The sequence below is a fragment of the Anabas testudineus genome, chromosome 18, assembly GCF_900324465.2.
Source record: "Anabas testudineus chromosome 18, fAnaTes1.2, whole genome shotgun sequence".
Lineage (NCBI taxonomy): Eukaryota > Metazoa > Chordata > Actinopteri > Anabantiformes > Anabantidae > Anabas > Anabas testudineus.
Genome location: NC_046627.1, coordinates 19097551 through 19112791, shown reverse-complemented (window position 1 = coordinate 19112791; position 15241 = coordinate 19097551). Strand labels below are relative to the sequence as shown.

Here is a 15241-nt window from a genome sequence, read left to right as displayed (position 1 = left end):
AGCAGCAAATCAAAGCTTTTTCACATTTTTCAAATGTTAATGATACATTTCTACAAATTGTGATACTTCAGATTTCCAGATTACGCAGCAGAGCGGCTGATTCCTCTGTCAGTCACATGTGGGGTCATGTTTTGTTCTGACCTTGTGCAATGTAGCTACAATTCAACTGCAATGTGTGTTTGTTTAAGGCCAAACACAAATCTGAACAAATGAGTTATTCATTATGGTCCTGTCATTATTTTAAAGTTAATGCCTTAAGCAGCTCACAAATTACAATTAAGACCTGCTACATCTGGTTCACGTTTGGACTTAAAAAGGGCTAGGACAGAAAAGCAGCGGCCATGAAGTCTGTTAGCTAAAAGTACCTGCAGAACCGCACTCGGGGGACATTTGACTAACCTACCAGCTGCTCCAAAGGGCAGCGGGTACAAAGGGAGGTAACATTTTAACAGTTTTAACCGCAAAGGTTAATTTTTATTCCTATATTATTTATATTTTTTTATTCTTTGCTACAGAGACTTTTAATACTCAGTGCTATGAAAACCAAACAAAGCCTGTATACAGGTATCTCCACATTTGATGCATGTTGTGTTGAAATATGTCTTTATGGGATTAGTACATTTTCATACTTGTGAATATAAACACATTAGCACTTTAAAAAAATGCTACCATTAAAAGTGTCTGTTTTGGAAATGCATGTTTTTATTCTGTAAATGACAGGAAGTGACATTATTACTTGTTATTTGTCACTTCAGGACATCATTTTGTTGTCATTCCCGCTTTTACGTCTGTCGTGCAGACTGATTCCAGCACTTGCAAGCAATAAAAGAGTAAAGCTAAGGCTGCATCATTTCACTTCACCATTAATGAATAAACCATGTGTTGCATAACGCTGACTGAATGATTCACACCTCGGTATAAATAAAAAAAGATGGTATTCTGTGCACCAACTTTATAAGGTCAAATTGGAAAAACATTTACAGCCAAGTTCTGTTAGCGTCATTTAAACAACAACACAGTGTCCTGAGGAGGTAGCTGTCCAGTTGGCTTTCTAACAAAAGTAAACATTAATGCTGGGTTTTAGAACTCATTTAGCATGTAGTCGCGGTCTGATTTAAAGCTCTAGCGATTATAGACATCCATAAAAGTAATAAAACACTACTGTAGTTTGGTGACACTGAGAGACTGTTTGATGGCTGATGCATAGACAAGTGAGTAGGATCAAAAATAAACCTTGTTTCTATTCCACAAATTCTGCATAAATCAGCGTAAAGGTAATCGAAGAGGCAGTTGACACTGGTCTAATCTTCATTCACACCAGTCAAAGACTGGAAACAGAAGGCTTGCCTGCCTCTGTCCAAACAAATAATTCAGCAAAGTAATAATCTGACACACAACCCACCATAAAACAGTCTGACCTGGATTACTTTTGATTTTCGTCAGACTATTGTTCCTCCGATCTGCCTGAGAAAGTTGTTTCAGTTTACTGGTATTCAGAGACATATAATGGGAACTCATTCGGGCCTGTACAGGAAGCTACTTCCTTTTCCTGTTTAGTCTAGATTCTGATTGGTCCCTAAGCTCAGAAGCATGTCCACAACAATGAAGTCAACTCATTTATCAATATCTAAAAAGAGCTGGCAGTGGACTGAAATACAGTTAACCGTCCCCTCTATAAGTAGTAACTCCCCCAGTTTAGCATGTTTCTGTACTTGAATGCAACACAATGTGCAGCGCAGGGAAAGTACTGTGATAATAGCTATTCAAGTCACCCGGCGCTTTTTATTCTGTTTACACGAGTAGCTCACTCTGGGAATACAGTGGCCACAAGAGTCCAAAATCCAAATGTTTGATTAACTCTAGGATATTTATAATTGGTTGGTCCCTCTTTGGAATAAAGTCTACTTTAATACATAAAAGTCCACTTTTACGGTCCACTTCTTATCAGAATGTGACAATACAAAGCTTTAAAACAAGCCTTGTGATTTAAGTCATTCACTTAGACAAATCCTTCCTCGTGTCTGGTCTGCTCATGTTACACTGAACCACTTCCCTCAGTCGGACAAATGAATGTAAAGGAAATTAGCTCATCAGCAGACTGACGCAATCCTCATGCAAAGTTAACTAGATGAAAAAGCAGACACGTGTTATTGTCTCCACACGGAGCCATTAACGTGCCTTATTAGGATATCTGCAGCCGGCTCAGTTTAGAACGGTAAGGCCGGCAGATGCTGCTTTTTGTTTTCAGCTTCTCATAACTTCCCTCAGACTGTTTGAGTCATGTGATTCCTGTGAAGGTCAGGACGCCTGGCCACTTGCTCACCATGGGACTTTGCCTGAGTCCCACAGTGAGTAGAAAATTAAACAATAACACTCCAGGTACATTTTCGGTAAAGATAAACTGATAGCTAGTGTTCCTGTAAGGAAAAGAAAGCAGTTTTTCATTCTGGCGCAGCATCACACCAGTGTCCAGTTAACGGTTCTTGGACAAGGTTCAATAATCCTGAATGCCTAGGTTCACTTTCGGTAAACTGCTGGCAAATGAGTGTAATCAATCTGAGATAGATAATTCCCTTTCACTCACAAGTCTGTGTAAGTGTTATTTACAGGCGTCATATTTCTATCTCACTGATAACATTAACCCTCCAGCTTCCCTTTTCAATATTAGGTCTGTGTCTTGCAAAAGCTACATTTACCACAACCTTACATATAAGTGTAGATCACAGCAGAGCACAGAAAGGTTTACAGACAACACATATAAATCTGAAGCTAATCTGCAGCTATGAATTATTTTCAAACATAATAATACTCCTACTAGCCTTAGGGCTACTATGCAAATGTTGTGTTGCATAACTGCACACAGGTAAGCAAACACTGTAACACTTCCTCACATAGACCTAATTACATTTGGAAACATAAGTTTTCCAAATGCAAAACAGTGTATTTGTAGCTGGTGATATCTATAGCTGATGGGAACTAAAACTGGAGCCAGACCTCTCCCAGGAAAAGAAACTGGACAAAGGTCAGTTAACATAAACAAGTCTATAGATAGTTTGCTTACCTTTCTGACGTCAGATTTGGGGAACAGTTCGACTCATATTCAGTCATCGTCCATGGCCATAATCAGCCAGCAGTGGAGTCTTAAGGAGCCACAAGATCCTTGTCTGTCATTTGATTAAAGGTGAAGACGAAGAACAAGGCGATATCCCCCCAGCTGCCTCTCATTCACATGCACACCTGTCCATTAATCTGACAGATTATCAACGTGTGACCCTGACACGAGTACCCTGCATGGTCACCTGTCCATAAAACTTGCGATGAATTCGTAGCACACAAAGTTACAGAAATGTGTTAGTAGATTTGCCGATAATCAAATTAGTGTAGAACTGTTTAGTGGACCCGCCACTCACATTTAACTGCTCATCAAAGTGGCTTCTTTGGTCTCCACCAATTGTTTAGAGGCACAGTTATGAATTTGAGGCACATCAGTTGCATTTGACTGATTGGAAATTTTATTACTCATGCATGTGTCCTGAAAATACACTTATGATGATGGTACAGATAGTAATTTTGCAAACAAACTAAAGGGCAGTTCCTCAGCTCCACAAGTTCCTGTATTTCTACAAAAGCCAGCAGCTTGGGAAATGCATGTAGTGTATCTAAACTACAAACACACAGCAGCACAGAAACTGTTGCAGCAACATCCTGAGGAAACTGCCTCTCCCTTAAAGCTTCACTGTAACGAGGCATCAAAGCTTGGGCTGCAGCCAACAATTGGTCTGTGTGTGTGGGATCAAATAGGTTTTGAGGATCAATAAAACCATGGTAAAGATGCAAAACCTTCTCAAAGTACAATTCCACATTTTTTTAAAATGGTTTAGAATTTCAAAGTTATCTAATATGGAGGCCACCCATTTCTGCTTGTTTTCCTTTCCTCATAATTTCCTCAGATTCAGATTTGATTCTTTTGAATTTAAGCGAATAACAGGAAAACCTGACTCTGAGGCCAGCGGACACAATGAACTCCCACTGATGGCTTTTCTTTCAAGTAATTGAGCCATTTCCTTCTATGAAACCAGAGGCCCGTCATCCTTGTTAGGGAAGGTGTACCCAGACTTGGATTTATACACCATGGATAATATATATACACACTTCCAATTAAATCCAGGCACTTTCTTTGAAAGGACGTCTGTCACAAAATTGGATCAAACCCATAAAAGCACACAAACAGAGGATGTGATTGATTGTTCACATTCACTCTGTTACTGTTTCACAAGAATAACAACATCCTGCGTTATCTCTGTTCTTCACTACACTAGTTATGTAATATTTCACTGGTAACTTTTGCTCAAATGTAAGTTTTAAACTTACTGGCATTTTCACATGTACAGTATGTATACGTGACCTAAGCAGACAATGTTGTCTTATGGTCACTTTTCCTTTATCATAAAAAAAACAAAGTCATGCTTACTGTACAATCAAAGCATGGATCCAGACATAGCTATGCAACACATCTACGCTTGCAAAACAGCAGCTGGACCATAACATGTGTGGTATGTGCAAGTAAACAGCAAAAACTGGTGCGACAACAAATGACGAGGTTGGCGGGATGACGCTGCAGTAACAATCAAACGTGACACTAACATTTCACACACGTTACAGTGGAGCCGCGGATAAATATTATTCCTCTAATCTTTTTTTACACATTTTCAGATTTGTGATAACTTTCCCTCTGACACACAACTTGGTGTCATCCACAGGTGTAAAGATAAAGAGTGGAACAAAGATTTGGGCAGAATTCACTCCTCAGCTTAAAAAATGTGTTTTATGTGTTGGACTAAAGTCCGACTGACTTGAGATCAAACCAGATATTGACCCTACATGTGACAGATGTAAACAGGCCCCAGCTTCACAGCTGCATGCGTCTTACTTTTTAAAGGTCTGATAATTATCCATTTATTTCACTGTTTACTGAAAAGATTAGGCAGTTTAGTCATTAGTCAGTGATGCTCTTACGTTTCGGATTTACTGTAGTAGCTAGATCTTCCGACATGCCCGTGATTTATTTCATTACATCACTATTTTGTCCCCTCACATCTCTTCTTTAACACATTGTTTTTCATGATAAAGTCATGATAAACGGATCTGACATTGAGGCGAGTAACAATGGCCTTTATCAATGCAGGCACCCAGGAAATTACAGTATATTTTATCAAACAGCTGCTACCAAAACAACCGCATACTTTCATTTTGCCTTCTTTATACATGTATTGTGATCTCCATTGTTACTTTGTTGAATACGTGTTTTGAGAAGACTTTAAGTCTACAGTCATGTAACGCGCTGCACAGACACAGTGGTGTTAACCTAATGCTAACAGGACCTTGTAACTGTCCCCATCTTATATTAGCTTGTTAACACGCTACAATGAGCACTAAACACAAAACAAACTGATGAACCGACCAACTGAGCAACTCAGTCGTGCCGTGTGTGTGTGATTGGCAGCTACAGTTATTATAAGAAAAGGTCGGGGACAGATTGTAATGTGTGCTTTGCCTCAGCAAACTGCAGTGATCCCTTCATTGTTGACAGGTTTATATACATACGAGCAAACAGCACTGGAAGTTTGATTTACAGCTAATTTAGAGAAAAAAAGGAACTAAGCATGAAACACTGAATGCAGGTTTCTGTTTACTGTGCTTCAACCAACAGCAGTGTTATATACTGTACCAACCAGGCCACAACCCTGTAAATATGATGGCACCTCTTCCGAGAGGCCGTGTACTCGAAACCCCGTAAACCTGCTTCTTGGAACAGACTCTCTGTCTTTTAAACTCTTTGGTGCGTTGGTGTTGTAATAACCTTCCTATTTGAGTCTGGTATTGCTGTTTTTAGTGTGAATTAAAATCTAATATCATCAACAAATATTTATTGACCCTTTTTCTAGACTCTTGATTTTGGCCTTTTACGTTGACTTTGACCATTCAAGGAACTGTTTTGCCCACACTGGACCTCTCGTTTCCCTTCACCCTGCCTGCGGTAGTCGAAGTCTGTCTTTGTGTGCCCTCAGTGACTTGTAATATCTCTGCAGAGGATAGTGAACTTACTCAACCAGCATTTGAAGTAATGGCTGCTTGTTGCTGAACAGTTTGGTGTTTCTGTAATAGTATCCACACCAGCTAATTCATCTCTTGTTGCTAATTGTAGAGTAGAAAAACAGTTTTACTCTCCAGTTCACTTGATATTGACATTTGATGATTTACATGGCTGCAGATGATTACAACCTCATCAGAGCCGGCGTTGTCCGTGGCTCTGTGAGGCTCTGCTTAGACACAGAGGTACTTTGAGTTAAATGCTCAACATCAGCACGCCCGCAATTACATTACTGATGATGTTCAGACGCAATACTGCAGGAAACAAATGGCCAAGGATCATTATCATTCTGTGCAAGAAATAGCTTACACACAATAGTCTGGTGTTACAACCTTGTTTACCATCTCACACTGTGTGAAACCGGAGCACGAGCAGCAACTCAAATACATCCTGTTGGAAAAAACCAGCACAGACCAGCATCATTTCTATGCTGGTCTGTGCTGGTTTTTCCAGCATGGGTGTTTACACAGGAGGTGAACAGTCAGTGTGTTGACACCCGTGTTTTTGGATGTGCCTAATGCACATTCACTAAAACACAGTAAACAGACACAGAGTGTAAAACACACGCTTGAGGTTGCATTCATGGCACGGTGTATGCATCCATAGAGACATGCTGCTCGCATGGCTAATTTATTTCACATTGCTTTTTTGCTTTGGGGTTAAACCTGTGAAGTCGAGCTCGTCTGATTTGTCCTTGGACCCCTACAGTTTTCACCAAAGAAGCAGGTCACTAAAGGCCTCGTTGTATCCTGTCCCTTCGATGCTAGATCTTCTCAAATGCTCGAGACCTGCAGCTGCACTCCTGTCTATGCTGCAGTTTGGATGCTGACTCTGTTCTCGCTGCCTGTTGTGTGAGACGTAATGAGGGTGGGTGCCCGTCTGAGATGGTCCATTATGTCACCGGTGCCCCGAGAATAGTTCCAGTGTGTACTGCTGGGCTCGGAGGCAGGTGTGACGTCCAGAACTTAACTGTTTGCTGGGCCAAACCCAGAAGAAACAGGGGCCCTACTGTTTCTCCACGTCAGGCACACCCAGCCACACATACACACATGGAACTGTTTAAAGTTTTCCTCTGCCACTGTTCAAAAATGCCCCCAGAATAAACACTTGAAGCAGATCTGAACCAGCGGGGGCCAACAATCCCCATTAGAGACAGGCTGTGACGCAATGTGATGGTAATGAGTGGTAGTGGGTTTCAGATGTTTCCTCTCTACAGCTTTGCATATATCCTTTAAAACAGCCAATGCTTTCTGATGCTCTTCTATTCTACTTTTGTATGAGAAATAAAAAGTACTAATAACTAATCACATGTGCAAACACTCCCACTACAGTTTCCAAATGGACGAAGACACAGTAGGTGGACGTGAAGCCAGTGAACATCATCCACTGTGTATGATGCTGTAAATCACTGCGGTCTTGTAAAACATTACCCCCCCCCCTGCTCACACGCAAGTGCTCGTGCACGTGTGACGGGGCCGACGTTAAATAGGCTCGTCCCACGGGTTCAGTGATTCACTCAGTTCACACGGGAGCGCACAGCAGCTCATCAGCTCCTCAGCTCCTCAGCTCCTCAGCTCAGCTCAGTTTAGCTCAGTTCAGCTCAGCTCAGCTCAGTCTGTGTTCACATAGCAGGGGGGACCCTGAGCTCCGAGGATAACCCGGGTCCAGAGGCGACGTGCCGGAGCGCCAGGTGTGTTTTAAAACCATCACGGGACTGAACCATTCACCTGAAGTGCACGACGACGTCGTTTGCATGAAACTGTGGCCAGGTAAGACGAGCACGTTTAGGAAAAGTGCAAAGGATACTTTGAATAGTGTGACTTACAATAAATAAAACACTATGAATCTCTTCATAAGTTGGTTTTTGACAGTGTTGCAGCTTCTTTTTTTTTTTGTATGGAGCTCTACTGGACGCTTGGCGCACGCCGAACCACGCTGTCAAATATTTCAATTTAATAGTATTTAGCTTATAACTGAGATTATACGTTGCCCATCATATTTTTTGATTTATTCTGTGGGATCCCGAAGCTTTGTTTGCTAATTCGGCATGAAAAAAAGGCGAACATGGTATTGCTTTTTATTCTGAGGCTGGAAGCGGTTCAGCTCTGTTCTGCTTAGCAGGATGCACATTGTACTGAAGAAGCAGCTGCTCCCTGCTGCTTCCCCTAACAGCAACAACCGGACTATGCATTTGGGTCTGACAGCTTTCATGAACCGGAGGATTGGTTTTGTGGATCACATGTATTTGCTTGGCTGTACTGGTCTTTACTGGATGTCCTTTTGGATTCTAACAGGTGACTGGAGAAACCAGTGTTCTCCAGGTGCTGTGATGCAATGCAGCACGGGTGTCTGGTGTACACATCCTGGACCAGACTGGACTCTAGGTCAACTTGCCTGTTTTTTGTGATGTGACATACTCTCAGAAGCATGCTATTGTTTTGTAGCAGAAATATTTAGAGAGGGGAGGGAATGCAAAGCTGTTTCCTGCACAAGGGGTTCACTAACAATGGCCATCACCTCAGAGCAGTCGGTGGTTCTCTCTGCATCGCCCTTCTTAGGAGGGGACTTGGGATGTTGAAAGAATGGCCAAGAAAAGAGAACCGGGAAAAAATAAAGTGCAACACAATGGAGAACGGGCGGTTCTGTCATTTTTGTAGGATGGGAGACAATGGGAGGCCAGATGTAGTTACATAAGACTTGAGATTGCAAGGTCACAGGCGCCTTGATGTTCTCTAGAAACTAATAGTATGGTGATAACTGTTGCAGTGGTTAAATTAAAAGAAAGGATCAGTGTAGTGTGACTGTGTGTGCTGCATTAAAGTTAAATTGAGACATGTTGGCTTGTTTCCATTGCATCAGTATGTTTGTACATCTCTAAAAGGTTCACTGCTAAGAGGACAAAACCAAAGCTGACTGTAAATATTTAACGCCTGTGTAAATATTTCACGACGTGTGACTGAGTATTCCTCACTGACTGCATCACTTTTGTAACCGAGTCTGTCTGGTGTTCTCTCTTTTCTTTGGTTCCCATGCTGTGTTACAAGTTGTGCTGACTGTGCAACTCGCCGCCTCCTCCCTTCCTCCAACTCATCCTCTCATCTGGGCGTTGTAAACATAATGTTGCACAAAAAAACATTAACAAATCGGGAGTTGCTTCATAGCTAGGGAACTCCTCTTCCAAAAAATCTTCACCTTATTTAACTCTGAACACATTTTAAGCATCTGCCTCTCTCACACTTTTCATGCTTCTTTGAACAGATGTGCTAATATCACTGTTTGTATCGGTCTCATTTCAGATAACAGCAGTGGATGCAACTACGCTCCATTTAAAGACGTAAGGTGGAAGAGTGGGAGAGGTTCTGAGGAGGACCAGCAGACCACCAGTAGTTACGTCTCTGCTAAAGTTTCCTCCAAACCCAGCCAGAAGCACACCATGTCTCTCAGCACTTTCCAGCTCATGCAGACGCTGAAGAACTCTCCTGCTGCGCTGCGTCGCCGCTTCCGCCGCGACCGCACAGAGTCTCTATCCCATGGTGATCCTCTCTTCAAAGTCCACTACCTGGGCACAGAGAAAATCTTCTCTCTGGATCGAGAGCAGGCCCAGGACGCTATTAGCCACTTGCTCGAAGGTATTGCTAACGGGAAGAAACTGAGCAAAGATCACGCTCTGGTGGTGCGCCCACGATACGTTGAGGTCAAGGAGCTGAGTACAGGGCGGCAGCTCACCAAGACGTATCTGCAGGACATTGCGTACTGTGCTGCTGATGCCAAGCGGCCAAATGTCTTCCTGTACATCTGCAAACATCACGGACAGCAGCTGCAGTGCCGGGTGTTCTGGTGCAGCCGGGCAGAGCGGGCACGAGACATGACGGCTTGCTTGGCTCATTCCTTCCAGCAGGCGCTGAGCGACTGGCAACAGGACGGCTCGGCCACGCTGACACCAGGAGAGGCGAAGGGGAAACGTGTAGAAGAGTCATCCAACTCGCCTGTGAACACAAAGAGCTCCACGCTGCCTGCCAGTCTGGGAAAAGGTGAGCTGACACTACTGGTGTAGTTTGAGGCTCCAAAGCCAAAGCTCACATCACAATATCACAGACGTCCCAAAAAGACATAGAGAGACTAAAGGTTGACAGTTGTTTAGAAAGATTCGATTTCCAAAGCTGCCAGGCACCATGAGTGAAAGTATGAAGTATATAACAAAGTGGTGTAGTAGTAAATGATCAGCCTCACCGCTGCACCGCAGAGTCGTGCATCTGGGCTGGCTGCATGCTAATTTAATGACATTAATCTTTAAACGCTGGTGCTTTTCGTTTGCAGCTGCCGGGCAAACATCACTAACTCGCTTGTGTTTTCTTTTCAGTTCGCTGGAAGAAGCGGAGCTCTGTGTCCCGCAGCCCCCTCAGGGCCATCACCAGGAGAGGATCTGCCGCCGACAGCTGGAACTGAACGCTGGCTTTAACCCTTTAGATATGGGAGCACGTTAAGATGATGGCAACCTCAAGTATGACAAGCACTGAAGGGGAGGGGATGATTACAAGGCAGGAGGACCGACAAAAGGGGATGAATCCACGGGAAGTGGTTAAAGTCCATATTTGGACATTTTGAGGACTGTGCTTAAGAGTGGATGCTGCCGTAATCAGTGAGCGAATGGACATGAGGGTTTTCGACACAGCTGAGCTGTTCACAGCTGCTTTTGTTCAACTGTCTACACCTTTGTGGCTGAGTGTGAGTCATTTGACGACTTGACTGGTTCACTTCCATGGCCCTTCTTTGGTTGTTGACTTGATATTTAAGTCACAGAAAAGTACGGTCTGTTGGAAAGAGACAGTTGAGTCAACAATAACACTGGCTGGTGGCCACGTGATCCAGAGTCAAAACAGGAAAAACAAGAGTCCTGATTAATGTTTTATTTTTTTAAAGACAAATTTTTACTTGACATTTGTGACAGGTCAAGTTTTTATTTGTTTTTTTTTGTTTTTTTTTAAACCCTGTGGCACAAGCAAGCACGTTTCTATTTTTTATTTTCAATAACAAACAGGCTTCTGATCTCAGTGCACGCATGTCATACAAATGCTCTGTATGCTTTGTAACTTAAAATCTAACATCACTTTAGCTTCTATTTGACAAATCAAGTGTTTTTATTTTTTTACTGCACTTAAATAGGACATTTGCATCTGTGATTTGTACGATAGGCCCTATTATCAGCATCTGCTTAATTTTAAAAAAATGTTGCAGAACTTGTAGGGTTCAACAAAATCCTCCTCCTGATGCAGTACATCAACAGATCTTGGCTGTTCACAGTGCTAAATAGTTTGCATGCATGTGGAAAGAAAACAGTCAACCATGACTTGCAGGTTTGTTTGGTCTGAACACTGAGAACTCTGTGTTCCCATGTGGAGCCTCTGTGGCGAATGCGCGGACATGCACCTGCATTCCAACAGGGGAAATCTGAGACAAAGAATCTCCTTTTAAAAAAAAACAAAAAACCCAAAACAAATTACTCTCCGCATCCAGCCGTGACTTTGCATTTCGAGCCTCATCAGTAGATGCTACAGTTTGCTTTTAGCTCTTGAGCCCTTGGCTTGTTCTAAATTACCCCAAGCCATAAAACGTGGCCGTACAACTTAAGTGACCGTTGTAGGCGCTCTTATGTGCAGTATTGCATAACACACTCGCATGACGACGATTTCTGTCCAGTTTACAAATGAGATTTTAGTGATACACCCAGAGGCTACCATTCACTTCTCATTGTTGTTCTTGCTTTTTATTTTTCATGACCAAAGCTAAGCTATAGAAGTCGCCGTATTTTTAACAGCAAAGGTGTTTTTTTTTTTGTTTCGTTTTTTTTTGACTGACTACTGCTACTCGGTTTTTGTCCGTTCATTTTAACATTTTGTACTCGTGGTGTATCTTTTACAAATGGCACAACCTTCATCTCAGACAAAGGGTTAAAGTGCCTGCTCTAAGATATATTTTATCAATGTACTGTTTTGTCATTGTACATATTTAAGTAAATCTCTTTTTATGATATATTAAAGTTTTTTTATATATATATAACAATTTGTTTGTCATGTTGTACAGCTTTAACTTCTACTACTGTGACTTTAAGTGTGTGTGGGCGAGTGAGAGATTGAGATTGAAGGGTTTAAGGTGCTAGGGCAAGACGTACAGAAAGGTCCTGGGATTTTTAGTATTAGTCATGTGACTCACTTCCCAGGGTTATTTCTGCAGTGTTTCTGCATTTCCAAAACATTTCGACACTTGACTCGACTGTAGAAAAGACGCAGATGCAGTTCCAACTACAGATGGTGCAGCCTTGAAGAAAACAAAATAGCTTTGTAAAGTGTGTGTATGAGTGCAGTGCACAGAGCTCTCCTCAGATACCTGGTATGTGTAAGACGTCTGCAAATGCTAAATACACCAAAGCACAACAATCCACAAGTTAAGTAAGATTTGAACCTATTGTCCTTTTTTTTTTCCTCCCTGTAAGAAGTCACTAAAAGTGCACTGAGGACAACTCCTCTTGACATAAATCACAAATGATCAGTCACTCGTCTCCAGAGAAGCCCTGAACTGTTGCACTGCTGGCCGAGGCAGGGTTTTCTCTGTGTCGCTGTAACTCCAGCAGGGACTGGACGTGGAGACGCCTCAGAGGCTTCACCTCCTCTATAACTGAAAGAAGAAAACTGTGAAATGACCCAAAACGCTAAATGGAAACCTCAAATTAAAATGTAGCCAAGTCTGGTGTGAGACAAGTTATGTCTGATTATTATTTAGTATGTAGCTAAACAGCGTCCCCTGCTGGCTTCATGAATAACAGTGGTGCAATAAAATCAAACAACACTGACATCTCTTGTTGTATTCCAAGATTTTCGTGACATCAGAATCGCACCTTTGTCATAGTGCAGTTCGTCCCGGTTCCCGTAAACCACGTACATCTCCAGGAAGTTGAGGAGAGCCCCCGTGACAAGGAAACGGTCAGGGAGGGGGAGGCTTTTGATGTAGCGCATGTCTAGAGCAAAAGGATTGGAGGGAGAGGGAACAGTGCAGAGACACACCAGCTCGCTGATGACGTCCCACACACGAATACCTGTATAAAAAATATTTTTTTTATTCAAATTTATTCTAATTCAAAACATTTTCAGGAGTCAGACAATATATAAAACCAAAGCAACTACAGTTTTTCCCCCTACAAACCTACTCCAAACCAAACAGTAGTCTCTAAGAAGCTTAAACCCGAGCAAAAACATCTGCATCTGATTTAGCTCATGGAAAATGGTGCAATTATTCAATATGTGCCCTGAAACAATAACTTTCTCCTGTTTGGATTCCACACATTGTTTCCATACCTCGTGTCTGCCAGTCTGAGATGGACTTGAGTTTCATGGGCGTGTCCTTGACCATTGAATCAGTGCCGCCGATGTTGACCAAGCGCTCGTGATTTGAGCGTATCCAGGCGTAGGGGCGTCCGTACTTGATGTAGCCAGCCAATAAAAACAGAGTGCAGTTCACTTCCTGTTGAGAGATGAGTTCAAGTTAAGGGGAGAACAGAACAGTCTTTCATTATATGCCTATTTCACTTTGAAGCGTCCTTTATTGTATTGAGCTTATGTCTGTAATTAAATAGAAACAAGGCTGCTAAAGCACCTACAGGTACTGCTATCTCTCTTTCACTGGGGGATGCTGGGAGAAGATGCTCCTCGCTGCTGGGTTCCCTGCAAATACAAACAAAGAGTGCAACCTATGTGTGTCAGTGTGTCTCGTGGAGAAATCCAACTATGGGGAACTTTGGGATGTGCAACCTAAAGATTATTTTCTATATTGACGAGTTGGCACCTCATCATTTCAACCACAAAATGGAGAAGGTAGGTGATGCAGCTAATGGTTCATGCTTAACGCCTTCCAATATTTACGTGCCACTTCTGTATGTGCAGACACATGAACACAAACCTGTCAGTGTGTGAATGCAGCTTGGTGTGTGTGTGTGACTTGGAGTCTCGTGGGCCTGGAGCCTCCCCAGGAAGTGGTGAGCTGCCCCGGCTGTCGAGGCTCGGGGAGCTGCTGCTGGGGGAGACATCGCTGCTGTTGCAGCTGCTGGTGGAGGAATAGGAGGAAGCTCTGGACACTGCAAAACCTGGGGAACGCCAACCCTGCAGGACCAGACAGGTGGGTGACAGAGACAGCAATACGGATCACTGCCTCTGTTATAGTTGTTACAGGTGTATATAAACACAGTCTATCTACAGGACTGACCAGATCTTCATTGACAACTGTCAGCAACAGCTCCTCTTTCCCTCTGAGCCAAGGCTGGAAGTATTTAAAACCCTGTGAGAAAGACTGAATGGTGTGACCACGCTGATATGTTTATTCCACTCCATGCATTTTACTCTGTGTGTCTATTCCCACCTGTAAAGATCCAAGCAAAGCCATATCACTCAGGAAGTGCTGCAGCCTCCTCTTCTGCTCCCTCTCTCGTTTCTAGTGCACAAAGGAGGCAAAAGGCAGCATTAGATCATTTTCTTTATTCTTAAACCTGTAAATCCTGCACCACCTTGAAACCTAGCAGCACCATCCCAGTTTTGTATCCTAGCAACGCCTCCTCACAGCATCCTGCATATCCATCGATAACAAAGAGTCCATTCGTTGGATTAAACGATACAAATTGCTGTGTGGAGTCGCCAGGTGCTAATTCAACATCCTGCAGCTAATAAAAGAGCTCGCTAGAAGGAAAACGTGACTTACAGTGCTCATCTTGATCCAAATCGCAGACAACGTCTCATTCCTAATGCTCCTGCATGGCAACATTAAAACCACACATTGTGATGTTTGGTGGCACTGCTCTGTTTAGCTGCCATCCTGATGCACAAGCACACCAATGTTTTGTTTTGCTCGGGTGTTGTCTTTAGGAGGATTCACTGTCGCTTCCAACATGAAGTTGGTTTTGTAATGGGGATGTGGAGCACGGAGCCCCTAGCGGCCATGTGGGGGACTACCACTGATGAGACAGTGCAGTGTTTGTGCCTCACTACAGCAAAGATGGTGCAGTTTACTGTAAATGTTACTGTCCACCAAACATATTATTTTCATTTT

General features: G+C 42.8%; 2 protein-coding genes across 3 annotated transcripts; one reads left to right on the top strand and one right to left on the bottom strand.

Annotated features, from left to right (window-relative positions):
- The first annotated feature begins 7689 nt into the window (after nt 1–7689).
- On the top strand, nt 7690–11120 carry si:dkey-19b23.8 (protein FAM43B). The gene is made up of 3 exons (XM_026353342.1): nt 7690–7920; nt 9448–10182; nt 10512–11120. The coding sequence occupies exons 1-3, from the start codon at nt 7905–7907 to the stop codon at nt 10595–10597; spliced, it is 837 nt and encodes a 278-aa protein (XP_026209127.1). The 5' UTR covers nt 7690–7904; the 3' UTR covers nt 10598–11120.
- On the bottom strand, nt 11116–15068 carry si:dkey-19b23.7. Of its 2 annotated transcripts, none has more exons than XM_026353340.1 (8): nt 14894–15068; nt 14558–14629; nt 14405–14476; nt 14102–14301; nt 13803–13866; nt 13501–13666; nt 13044–13241; nt 11116–12823 (listed from the first exon to the last, which is right to left on the bottom strand). In XM_026353340.1, the coding sequence occupies exons 1-8, from the start codon at nt 14954–14956 to the stop codon at nt 12699–12701; spliced, it is 960 nt and encodes a 319-aa protein (XP_026209125.1). In that variant the 5' UTR covers nt 14957–15068; the 3' UTR covers nt 11116–12698. The 2 variants fall into 2 exon arrangements, with proteins under 2 accessions (XP_026209125.1, XP_026209126.1); XM_026353341.1 differs by having other exon boundaries at nt 13044–13163.
- Nucleotides 15069–15241: the final 173 nt, after the last annotated feature.

Excerpts from the sequence above, each read along its gene's own strand:
- si:dkey-19b23.8 (XM_026353342.1), top strand. Across the intron at positions 10,183-10,511 it reads GCCTGCCAGTCTGGGAAAAG|TTCGCTGGAAGAAGCGGAGC; the intron begins GTGAGCTGACAC and ends TTTTCTTTTCAG.
- si:dkey-19b23.7 (XM_026353340.1), bottom strand. The coding sequence starts at position 14,956 with ATGTTGCCATGCAGGAGCATTAGGAATGAGACGTTGTCTGCGATTTGG. Across the intron at positions 14,477-14,557 it reads CTTTGCTTGGATCTTTACAG|GGTTTTAAATACTTCCAGCC; the intron begins GTGGGAATAGAC and ends TCTTTCTCACAG. Across the intron at positions 13,667-13,802 it reads AAAGAGAGATAGCAGTACCT|GAAGTGAACTGCACTCTGTT; the intron begins GTAGGTGCTTTA and ends ATCTCTCAACAG.